Source organism: Idiotropiscis lumnitzeri, chromosome 6 (genome assembly GCF_059441095.1).
Source record: "Idiotropiscis lumnitzeri isolate Australia: NSW breed Sydney's pygmy pipehorse chromosome 6, RoL_Ilum_1.0, whole genome shotgun sequence".
Lineage (NCBI taxonomy): Eukaryota > Metazoa > Chordata > Actinopteri > Syngnathiformes > Syngnathidae > Idiotropiscis > Idiotropiscis lumnitzeri.
This window is the reverse complement of record NC_142396.1, coordinates 2317180-2329211: the sequence shown is the minus strand read 5'-3', so window position 1 is coordinate 2329211 and position 12032 is coordinate 2317180. Positions and strand designations below refer to the sequence as shown.

At 44.8% G+C, this 12032-nt stretch overlaps 1 protein-coding gene across 10 annotated transcripts in view; it reads right to left on the bottom strand.

The window, feature by feature from the left end:
- Positions 1–12032, bottom strand: part of ppip5k1b (diphosphoinositol pentakisphosphate kinase 1b) — a 32462-nt gene that overhangs the window by 6492 nt on the left and 13938 nt on the right. For 9 of the 10 annotated variants that reach the window (XR_015844045.1, XR_015844046.1, XM_088298221.1 and 6 more), the window contains exons 15-25: positions 11759–11884; positions 8788–8909; positions 8521–8703; positions 8296–8437; positions 7520–7743; positions 2623–2750; positions 2427–2541; positions 1483–1590; positions 1209–1325; positions 947–1087; positions 708–816 (exon numbers count right to left, since the gene is read on the bottom strand). Coding sequence is in view for 7 of the 10 variants with exons in the window: in XM_088298221.1 (XP_088154347.1) it covers positions 708–816; positions 947–1087; positions 1209–1325; positions 1483–1590; positions 2427–2541; positions 2623–2750; positions 7520–7743; positions 8296–8437; positions 8521–8703; positions 8788–8909; positions 11759–11884 (1515 nt within the window). In the remaining 3 variants the exon portion in view is untranslated. The remainder of the gene's footprint in view (positions 1–707; positions 817–946; positions 1088–1208; positions 1326–1482; positions 1591–2426; positions 2542–2622; positions 2751–7519; positions 7744–8295; positions 8438–8520; positions 8704–8787; positions 8910–11758; positions 11885–12032) is intronic. The other variant, XR_015844047.1, reaches the window with a different exon arrangement.

Genomic DNA, 12032 nt, shown 5'->3' with positions numbered 1-12032 from the left:
ACTTGGGACACCACTGCACATAAAAGGTCTTTGTAAAAACATAATAATAACTTAGCGTAATTTCCGGACCATAAAGCGCACTTGCACGCCAGCTAATTAAAACAGAACAGACCCAAGAGAAAAAAAATAAGAATAAATCGAGATTTATTTCACATATTTTCTGAACTATAGAGGCCCCTACTGGTGAAAGAAAAATCCACAGAAAAGCCAGCTGATAGTCCGAAAAATACGGTAATCTAGCAATAATATGCATAACTGAGAGAAACTACGCATATGCAACATGATTTAGTTTGGAACGGACGATGCTTGTTGAAATGAAAACCGTGCTGAAGAGGGTCAAGAATCAGCATGTTGCCAGCTGGCTCGCCGGGGCACCCTGCTGGACAACGTGTGGGGGACGCGAAGGTGGTTGCGAATGTCCCCACCCCCCCGGTGTCATGTGGCCTACATACTTTAGAACGTGTGCCACTACGTCAAACTGGGATGCCCAAGTGGCGACAGTTGTGAGAAAGAGTAAAGTTGTGAAACGGGGAACAGGTCAATGCTGAAGAGGAAGTTGATGTGAACTCATGTTCTGCCCTCCCATCAAAACACACAGACACACACACACACACACACACACACACACACACACACACACACACACGCACCCCCCCACACACACACACGCAAAAGCAACGCACACATGACAGAAAGGAGGCGCCCACCTAGGCCGCTGGCTGGTTTGATCTCGGGCGACTGGCGCGAGCCCGACGGGAAGAGTCTGTGCGACGTGCAGCCTTTGGACGACTGGCTGGGCGAGGTCTCAGAGAGGACCTGAGCGGCGTTAACACCGACACATGACTCGAGGGACCCACTTGACACAAATGTACTGGATGTGCCAGGCAGATGACAAGGAGGGGAGGAGGAGGAGGAGGAGAGGTCGGAAAGACATAAATGACGTTACCTCCATGGAGCCCGTCTTGCGGTTGCGAATCATGGGGGACCGTCTCTGGATGTTGATTGGCTCGGAGACGGGAAGAGCCTGGTCCGTTTGGTCCTGAGAGAGATCCTCCAGGCTGCCCTGGTTGGGCTTTTTGTCCTGATTCTGATCGGTCAGAGAACAAATAATTGAATCCTTCCGTCAACTAGAATAACTCGAGCTGCAGCTATCGAAGATAACGATAAACGATAAAATGCGAACGTGAGGCAAATATTCCCGAACGCACCTCTGAAGAGGCCGGCCGGAAGCCGAAGCCCAGTGGAACGTTTTCCTCGTCCTCGCAGCCTTTGACCCCCGGGCTGAAGTGCAACTCCACGTGGAAACGCTCCTCTGAGGAGGGGTCCTGGCCGCCCACACATCAGCGCAGACACGCCCACGTGAATGAATGCACACGCGCAGACAAGCGGAGAGCAAACCGACAGCAACAAGTCAAAGTGTCCGTTTCATGTTGTCGTCGTCGCGTGTAGCATTAGAAAACGGGGGAAAGTATTTGCGATCACCTTGTTGTTGTCTTCATAGAGCATGATGACTATCTGCGTCATGTAGTTGAGCTCCGTCACGGCGCTCAGGTAGTCCATGGCCTGCTTCCATTGCTGGTCTTTTTCATCCTAGAACAATAAAAATACAGTCATTTAAAATCAATCAAATCCAATCAATTGAGACTCGTACATACTTGGAAAGCAGTTTCTGAAATGCGCGTCTTATTTTGAAGGGTCGCTTCATATTTCCGTTTCCTGTTTCGCGTTTTCGTTTGTCATTCAGCTCATAGAGGTGCTGTAGTCAACGACGATGCGAGTACTTGTTCCAATTCATCCGGATTCATATTGATTCGAATGAATTAGAACAGATCGGATTAAACCCTTCAAAATAAAAGACACGCATTTCAGAATAAGACAAACGTCACACATTAAACGACATGAAGAATTCTTAACATCCATCATAAAATGGATACCGAATCATTTAAACTACCGTATTTTGCGGAGCCGCTACTTTTTTTTCCTCGATTTTGAACCGTGCGGCTAATACAACAGTGTGGCTTTTCTGTGGATTTTACTTTCACCAGTAGGGGGCGCTCTACAGTTCAGAAAATACACTAAATAAATCGCAATTTTTTTTTCCTCTTGGGTCTGTTCTGTTTTAAAGTTGTTGTTGTGTTAAAAGGCACTGTTTTAACAATCAGTTTATGTGCCTTTATGTGCAAAAATCGTACAAAAAAAGTACAAATTTGTTCTGTACATGCAGTGAACAACTTATTTTTTTCAACCTAGAAAACTTTGGCTTATAGTTTGGGGCGGCTTGTATATATCTTTTTATTTTTGTTTTCCACAAAAAAGAGTTGCTGTGGCTATTACACTGGTGCGCCTTATATACCGGAAAATGCGGTAAATGCAAGCACGTCATTTCACCTAGGATGCTTTAAAAGAGCGTGAGAAAGAGTGCGTACATCCAAGAGTCGTCCGTAGCGGAAGACGCTGAGCAGGGAGTGGACGTGGCTCTCGCTGGTGAAGTAGAGGCGGGTCCGGACATGGCGACCCGGCGACATCACCCCCCGCGAGTACCTGACCGATATGGAAACGCCACACAGTAACGAGTTTTTCTTCCTAAACTGTGACTGAGCGACTCGCCGGTGTCAATCTCACAGCGGGTGCAGCTTGTTGACGGCCTCGTCCTCGTGCGTCCTCTGCAGGTCCAGCTGGATCTTTTTCATCAGGGGGACGCAGTACGCCTGAGCGATGTCCAGCTTCTCTGCTTTGCTGATGCCATATTCCTACAGGAGGGAGGAATAAAAAACTATTTTGGTGTATTCTTTATGGGAAATGTCAAAGGGAGTCCTCCGAGGGGAGCGCTAGTGATAGCAATTGTCGTCAACTACATTTAATTACGCAAAAGGGGCGGAGAAAAGTCTTGGCCAGCTCTGGTTTGATCATTATGATGGGATAGCAAAATAATTCACTACGGCAAGCATATGGTAGGGTTGGGTCTCTTTCGCATGGGATCATGTACAATAAGAAACAATTAGAACGCTGTTAAACATGGCACATCGTTGGAAATTCAACTGTTGCAAGCAGCTTGTGATTGAGCAAAATGTTTGTCATGTTAAATCTACTACAAAGGAGGTCACCAAAGAGAGAAAAGAAGATGGCGATGATTTAAATTTAGAATCAGAAGAGATTATGTCATTTATATGCGTAAAAAAATAATTATAATAATTAATTTTATTTGGAAGCGCTTTTCAAGACACTCAAGGTAGAGGAAAAACACAGACATGAGTTAAAAAAAAACAAAAAAACAGGCAAGCACACACACTACTCAATACTACTACTGCTAAAACGCCTAAAATGGTTCGCAAAATGTGTCAAATGTGAATTGTTAAACTGGTGATTATTTGTAGATGAATTTTCTGAATTCGTAGCTGATTTAGTAACTCATGCGGATAATATACTTATCATGGGCGACTTCAACATTCATATGAATCTCCCGTCGGAACCACTTTCCGTGGCGTTTCGGACAATCATTGATATGTTTGGTTTCACGCAAATAATAAATGAAGCAACGCATATAATTGGCAACACGTTAGATTTGGTATTAACCCGAGGCTTAGCATCCTCAAAAATAATTGTATTACCATATACCAGTGCTATATCTGACCATTACGTTATCAAATTTGAAGTCTTGGCTCACTGTCATCGCTCTGACCATAATCAAAATTATAGCAGCCGCAACATTAGCTCCTCAACCATCGTTGCGCTCTCTGAGCTACTCCCTTTAACAGCTGCTTCATTTCCTAATTATATTGGTATGGTTGATGATCTCACAAACAACTTTAATGTCGCTTTGTTAAATGCGCTTGACTCCGTCGCGCCTTTAAAAACTAAAACTCGTCCAAAGAGGCTTACCCCGTGGTTTACAGAGGAAACGCGCGTACTGAAACGATCTTGTAGGAAGCTTGAGTGCAAATGGCGTGCGACCAAACTTGAGGTCTTCCGTCAGGCATGGTGTGATAGTTTACTAATATACAAAGAAGCGCTTGATCTAGCCAAAACTAATTATTATTCTAGATTAATTGTCTTACATAAAAACAACCCTAAATATTTATTTGATACCGTAGCAATGCTAACGCAACAGCGACCAACCTCGGATAGCTCTTCCTATTCAGCTCACGATTTTATGCAATTTTTTTACTCAGAAGATAGAATGTATTCGTGATGAGATTAAAGACACTGTTCTTAAAATTCCGTCGAATTCCGCGATAAATGGTGTTAATAGGGACATTAGGGCTGATAACTGTCCGATAACCTTATGTCAATTTAAAAAAATATCTCTTGAGAGCCTAACAAAATTGGTTAGTGCGGCAAAACCGACAACTTGTGTGCTCGATCCGCTTCCTGGCAAACTAATTAAAGAACTGTTTACGACCCTAGGACCGTCTGTTTGAAATATAATTAATCTATCGCTTACCACGGGTGTAGTACCAGCAGCTTTTAGGACCGCCGTTATCCGACCGTTACTTAAGCAACCAAACCTTGACCCAGAGAGTCTCAACAACTATAGGCCGGTTTCAAATCTTCCGTTTATTGCAAAAATTCTTGAAAAAGTCGTAGCGCAACAACTTAATGAATATTTGACTGCTAATAATCAATTTGAACCTTTCCAATCGGGTTTTAGAGCCGACCACTCTACTGAGACCGCCCTTGCTGAAGTTACTAATGATCTTCTCATAGCTATGGACGCCGACACCTCATCAATATTACTCTTACTCGATCTTAGTGCCGCTTTTGATACCGTTGATCATAACATATTATTAAAACGCCTTGAAACGTGTGTTGGCATTTCAGGTTCAGCGCTTTCTTGGTTTAATTCGTATCTGTCGGAGAGGACGCACCGTGTAATTCATGGCAATGCGACTTCGGATCTTTGTAAGATCACATGTGGAGTTCCGCAGGGATCGGTACTTGGACCTCTATTGTTTAGCATCTACATGCTACCGCTTGGTGATATTATACGGAAATATAACATTAGTTTTCACTGTTATGCTGATGATACGCAGTTATACATGCCGTTGGATATAACGAATCCGCGCGACTGCTATAAATTAGAGGCATGCCTTGCCGAAATTAAACAATGGATGTCTTTCAATTTTTTGCGTCTTAACTCAGATAAAACCGAGATGCTCATCATTGGACCAGCGCGTCATCGGTACCTTCTCAAAGACACCACTCTGAATATCGATAAATGTAATATTATCCAAAAGGATTCAACAAAAAATCTCGGTGTTATATTTGACGCAACTATGTCATTTCAAATGGACATTAAAAATATTACTCGAACTGCGTTTTTTCATCTGCGTAACATTGCTAAAATTCGCCCAATTCTATCAACGTGTGACGCGGAAATCTTAATCCATGCGTTTGTTACGTCTCGCCTCGACTATTGTAACGCTTTGCTCTCGGGTCTCCCCATGTCGAGTATTAAAAGTCTGCAGTTAGTTCAAAATGCAGCAGCTCGACTCTTAACTAAGACGAGAAAGTTTGATCATATTACCCCGATATTAGCCAATTTGCATTGGCTTCCGGTCCACTTGAGATGTGATTTTAAAGTTCTGCTACTTACTTTTAAAATATTGCACGGCTTAGCACCTTCCTATCTCGTTGACCTCGTGGTACCATATGTTCCGTCCCGAAACCTTCGCTCACAAAATGCTGGTCTTTTAGTGATCCCGCGAGCCAAAAAGAAGTCCGCAGGTTCGAGAGCGTTCTCTATTCGGGCACCAATGCTTTGGAATGCACTACCCTCAGATATTCGAGGCGCCACCTCAGTAGAAATGTTCAAAACACTATTAGACGCATTTATACTCTTGTGCATTTTTCTTCTATTTTTCTTCTTTTTTTTCTCTCTCGTTTTCTTTTCTGCCCCCTTTTCCCCGGGCTGGGGGATTAGGTGACGGTGACCCACTAGGAAGTTTAAGGCATTGACCAACTGGGCATGCACCTGTTCCAGTGATGTCGTCTTCCTGCAGCGCGACATTTGATCAATTTATTTATATACAGTGGAACCTCGGTTCTCGAACGACTCTGAGTTCGAACAAATCGGAGTCCGAACAAAGAAATAGAGAAATTCTTGCTTCGCAGTTCGAACAAACCTCGGAGTTCGAACGCCGGTACGACGCGTGAGTGCGTACGCGAGGGTGGGGGCTGAGCGGCGTACGGGTGTAGATCGCTCTCTTTCTCTCTTTATGACCAACTGTTGTCGCGTGCGGACGTGCTGCGTTTTGCTCTCGCGTTTTATATCGGTGTACAAAGTGTTTTAGCCCCTAATCATGCCTCCAAAGAAAGTCGGTGCAAGCAGCAAAGGAATGGTTTCGGTGTTCGAACAATTCGCTTTTCGAACAGGGTTCTGGAACGGATTATGGTCGAGAACTGAGGTTCCACTGTACTTCAGCATCTAATTTAATTATTTGTTGGCCTGTTTACTGCCAGTTCTTCTCTTTTCTGCCCCCTCCTTCCCCTGCTTGGGAATTAGGTGATGGGGACATGCTTTGAAGATTACGGCACTGACGAACCGGGAAGGGACCTGCTTTGCTGAAGTCGTCTTCATGCAGCGCCTTTTCTGATTTCCTTATATTTCAGCACTTCATTGAACTACTTGTTGGCCTGTTTGCTATTTCTGTTCTTTCTTTTCTGTTCCCAATTCCCCGAATTAGGTGATGGTGATTCACCTGGAAGTGGCTGTTCTGAATTTACACCAACTGACTGGTACAAGATCGAAGGCTCATCTTCGGATATGCTGCCATGGATATTACGGCCCTGGATGAGGACCCACTCCACTGAAGTCATCTTCCTGCAGCACTTCATTCAATTGACTCTTACATTATCTCATCTATTATTGCATAGCATCATTGTATGTGTCAAATGTTGCCCAGTTGGCATCCATTGCAGCCTGGTCATCCTGGAAGGGGGATTCCCCCATCTGTGGTCCCTTCTCAAGGTTTCTCACTTTCCCCCTAATGAGGTTTTGTGAGTTTTTCCTTGCCCTCCTGGGGGATAAGATCGGGGATGTCGATTGTGGCTATGTAAAGCCCTTTGAGACTGTCTGTGATTAAGGGCTATACAAATAAAATTGACTTGACTTGACTTGACTTGTAGACATTATTTTGCCATCAAAAGCACATTTTCATTGTTGCCATTGTTGGTATGTTATCGACTGTTCAGAAAAGCAAGTTTAGTTTTCGTTTCGATATAGGGTGAATTGGGTGAAGCCAAGCCTTCCTTCCTTTACTGCTGAGTGCTGATCACTAAAAAAAATAGAGTGAGGTGGAAACAAAAATTTTGGGGAGGTGCTGAAAGAAGAGTCGAATCTTTCATAAAACACAATAGAATGTGAGTCTGGGAAAAAAAAAAATCAGTCAGAATGCTCTCAAATGGCTAGCACTCAATCGGTTCTGTCTTTTATAAAATGTGTGACATTGAAAGAGGTAACAAAAGGACCCTCAACAAGAGGGGGTGAAAAAACGACGGAGATTCAATGAAGTCTTTGGACCTGCGGTATGACGATGTCGGCCAACGCTCGGGAGAGGCGGAAGAGCTCCAAGGTGTCGTCCAGGTCCAGTGAGGAGTTGTGCTGCGTGTCGTACTTGATGCAGTCGTAGATGTCCGGGATCTTACTGATGTCGTAGCGGCCGCTTTTCATGCGAAAATCTCTCTCCAGTTTGGACCAGCGCTGCAGCATCAGCTCCAACGTCTCGCTGTGGTACAGTTGCAGATCTTGGGGTGGAAAAAAACAAAAAAAAAAAATCTGGTCAGATGCATAAATTTGATCATTGGTGGAGGCTGTTTTTTGTTTGACTTCAAGCCCTCTTGAATATGCGTTACTTAATAATTGTTCCCATCATTTTTGGTCTTTTGAGCACACTGGGAGATAAGCCACACCCACTAAATTGAAACTAAATTACTTCTTTTTACACAGCTGCGACTCGACCTATGAGCGACCTGACTTATTGAACTAATTCTTCTCTTAGTTGTAATGGTCTTCCGTGATTTATCCTTCACAGATCCATGTGGAGTACTCAATGTCTATTCGTATTATACTGCCCCCTGGTGGTCATGGCTTCCATATCAGAAGGAGAAGCAAAGACCGTTACATTGAAGCAAAAAATGCGTCAAAAACAGTTAAACTCTCTCCATTCTAGTTAAGAATGTCATTGCTGAGAGTTTTTAGAAAGTACAATATTATGGAGGGCTAATTTTTTTCTCCTTAAAGAACACTGACCGTTTTGTGTTGGCTTGTGATTTCAATGGGGAATCTGGCGTAGGTACCTGAAGACTTGGGATCCTCCAGTCGTTTTCTAATTTGCGAGGTGAGGCTCTGGATGAGAGCATACACTTTGTCGCAGGTTTGGACCGGGTTCTGTATGACTTTCATGGAGTTCACCAGTGACGGGCTGCCCGTTGGCGCTAGCTGGGATCCAGCGTAAAAGAAAAAGGGACAAATTAGCTTCACGTAAGGAAACGACGAGTCAGTCAAATGAAGTCGGCAGTGACCTTGTGATAGTCGTCTTGTGAGAACTCTTGGTCCTTCTGCATGATCTCATGCAGCCTGGCCTTCACCTTCTGCTGACAGTCGGTCAACGAGTCGCTGTCACTGTCGAGCAGCCCGTTCATGTTGGCGCTCTTCACCATCTGCACCAGGATGGGAGTCAGCTCCCCCTCCAGAGCGAGGAGGCCCTGCGGAGAAAGTGCATATAAAACCCACATATAATGGCTGCATGCTGTCCGTGCTCTGACGTGATTGAGGTGATGATGGGTGACCTTGGCAAACGCCGCGGCCGTCATCTGCACGCGGCCTTCATCGGAGGCGTAGATCTTAAGGTCGTGTCGGTAGGTGCTGTGCAGGCGGAGGAGGCCGCATCCGGGGAAGCCGGCGTAGTCGCCTGGAGGGTTGTGCGGAGTGTGAAGCCTCACATTTAAACGTGGTGACATTTGAAACATGCTGAGAGAAAAGAACAAAGCTGTTCTGATTGCACCCAGAAGTAACAAGGACGAAAGGACAACGCGCCTGAGGCAGCGTCACTTTCACTTCAAATGTCTCATGATCAGTCTGTTGTTAAAATGCTACAAGACTTGACAACAGTGGTCCCCAACCGGCAGGCCGCCGGCCACTTTGGATCGGTCCGTGGCGGGCAAACAAAACAATTGCAGTACTTTCGGTTTATTTATTATTTGAGGCTGAAAAAAAGACATTTTGAACAATGACTTGTCTCCGTTTCGTTGGCCTCTTGATGTGTTGCATGTCAATGATGCTAATTGTCTTGCGCACCCAAGAAAAAAACCCTCCACCCACCGCTAAAGGTTGCCGGTCCGCAAAAGTTATGAACTTATCTGAACTGATCTGGGGTGAAAAAAAAAAGCTTGGAGACCACTGCTTTACAATACTGGATCAATGAAATGAAAGTGAAGAAATATTAACCCTGAAATTAAAGAAGTCAGCCACCGCGTCGATTATATAAATGAGAGTGAGAGTCAGGCAAGGTGCTAAAATGTTTGTGTTGATGGTGCTCGAGGTGATAAACGCACCCTAACGCCAGAGACCAAATCACGCTGCTGCTTCATGCTCTCTCTTTTAGATTGTTGACAAAGTGCGAGGCAGACTGCTCCAGGCTCAAATAGACGGCGGGCGGGATGCAGCATGGAGTCCAGCAGTCGTTGGAGATGAAATGAAATGGGATTGCATCAGGCTTGCGATGTGGGCTCAGTGAAGGTGGCGTATGCCATGCAATGGGAGGGGTGCGCTATGGGTTGCAGAGCAAGTAAAGGCGGGTGTAGAATGCTGAATCAAGTTGAGTTTGGGTGTACGGTAGGGCTGCAACAATTCAATTAAATCAAATAATTCCAGCATCCAAGTTGGTGATAAAGCGGAACTAGTCGACTTTTCTGAGCCCGCTTTGTTTTTTTTTTGTTTTCTTTTTTTCCTTTTACCGCCGTTACGAATGGATGATATATAGAAGTGCTTTAGTACAGTCGTTGATGCTCAAGACGCGAACCAATAGGTCCGACTACTTTTGAGTTGCTATGGCGACGCTAACCTAATGACCAACCTTCTCATTGACGGAAGGGAACATCGCCCCTCCCAACATGGCCGCCACATCAGCACAAGCCAGAAATAGTGTACCAGTCCGTCGGCTGGTTGCGACGCAGCTCCAGTAAACAACACCGGACAACTAACAGACTTTAACAACAACTGCACAACGGCGAGTTCTGAGTGCAAAGTACACCATTTTCTGTCCCTTAAATCCCAAATCGGGTCCAATAAATCGAGGTTCCGCTGTACTGTCATTGAACACAGATGCCTCTCAGTGGAGGCGGCGTTTGGAGTGCATTGGAGGGAGCAATTTCCAATATCCAGCTACCTACTTGTTTGTAGCTTTAATTGCCTGGTTGTATCCGACCCAGTGACATCACAACCACAGCAAAAACAACAACAACAATCCACAGCAATCTGTGCGCGGGGGACGATTAGTGAGGTGTATTCAAATCACGACAGCAAATCAATTAGTGGGCAGATGCTAAGCGAGACGAGGAGGAGGGGTGCAACCTGGGTCGCCCGTCTCTTACCAAAATCAATAGGGGACTCGCAGCCAAGGGCCCGGTGACTACCGGCTAGTGGTTTACACGGTGAGAAGAGAAGAGCACAGTTAATAGGCGACACTTTGCGACGGCAGAAAAGGGGAAGGAAGAGAACGCATTGTGTGGACTTTGAGCAGTGCTCGACGGTTGTTGGTGTGTGTTTTCATTTTCACATGTACTAATACACGACAGTGGAGAGCCTATGAAAAAGGTCGTCGTGGAAAAAAGGAAGGAAGTGTTTTTCATGTTCTGGAAGTGAAAGGTGAAACCGGATTGTTAATTTGTCACACCAGATGGTGATGAGGAGAAACAGTTTGCAAAATCAGCACGCCCTTTCCAGTTGTTGACGTTTTTTTTTTTTTTTTGGGAAGGTGCGTTAACATTTGAACAGTGTTTCACTTGGATGATAAGATGGTTTAAGATGCGACTCCCAAAAATGTCAGGAGAATCAGAGTACTGTAGAACAGCTGAACTTTATTTTGGGGCCATTTTAAATGGTGGATGCTGAGTGCCAACTCCCATTTAACATGAGTTTCAATGAGATTGGTTCATTCTCAACAAGGGGTGTGCACACTTGTGCAACTGCTTTATCTCAGTGGTTTATTTTTACTTCCCTGAGCTAAAATAATTCATTTTTTTCTCTTTTTTTTTTTTAAATTTAATGATGCAGGTTATTAATGGTAGGAAAAAATGGTTGAAAATTGATCTTGACTACCTTTTTTTTTTAATATCACCAAAAAACAAAAAACAATTTGAATAATGGGCGGGTGGAATTTACAAAGACTAAATCAAATGATCCGAGTGACAGCATCCGGTGTGACGTACAAAATATTCGTCAGATGGCGACAAATGTTTTCAGTGAGTGGTTCCCCAGCTGAACAAGATTTCTGTACCCTTCACAAGAATGTAACCTCAAATGATGCAGATTTTAAAAACTCTTTCACACAGTGATCCAGTAAAATGATTGCAGACGCACTCATACGGCTCCCGAGGAAGCCATAAAATACCCTGGTCAACCTAATCCCCCCAAGCTACCGAAACAATGCCCCCCCTCCCACCCCTCCCAACCCACTACCCTCAAGTCCATGTGGGGAAAGCTGTGAAAACAGCATCTTCCCCCCGGGCAGCAAAGAAGTGTTCCATGTTGGGCACGTACCTTGGCCTCCAGGGTACATGCAGCGAAAGGCTCGGCCCAGCTCCTCGGCCTGAACCCGGCCAGCAGGCGTCAGCTCGCCGCCCCACTTTAGGACCAGCAGCAGAGACGGACCCTCCTTCTTGGAGTCTGAACAACAAACGGCATTCAGGATTCGGGAGATTCCATTTCTGGCAGGTTTTTATTTACACTTGTATAAATATTTGCCGCCGTACACTGTGCGATGTGTTCACCTATGTATTTGCAGTAAACCAAAATAGTCAGCAAAACCTCATAA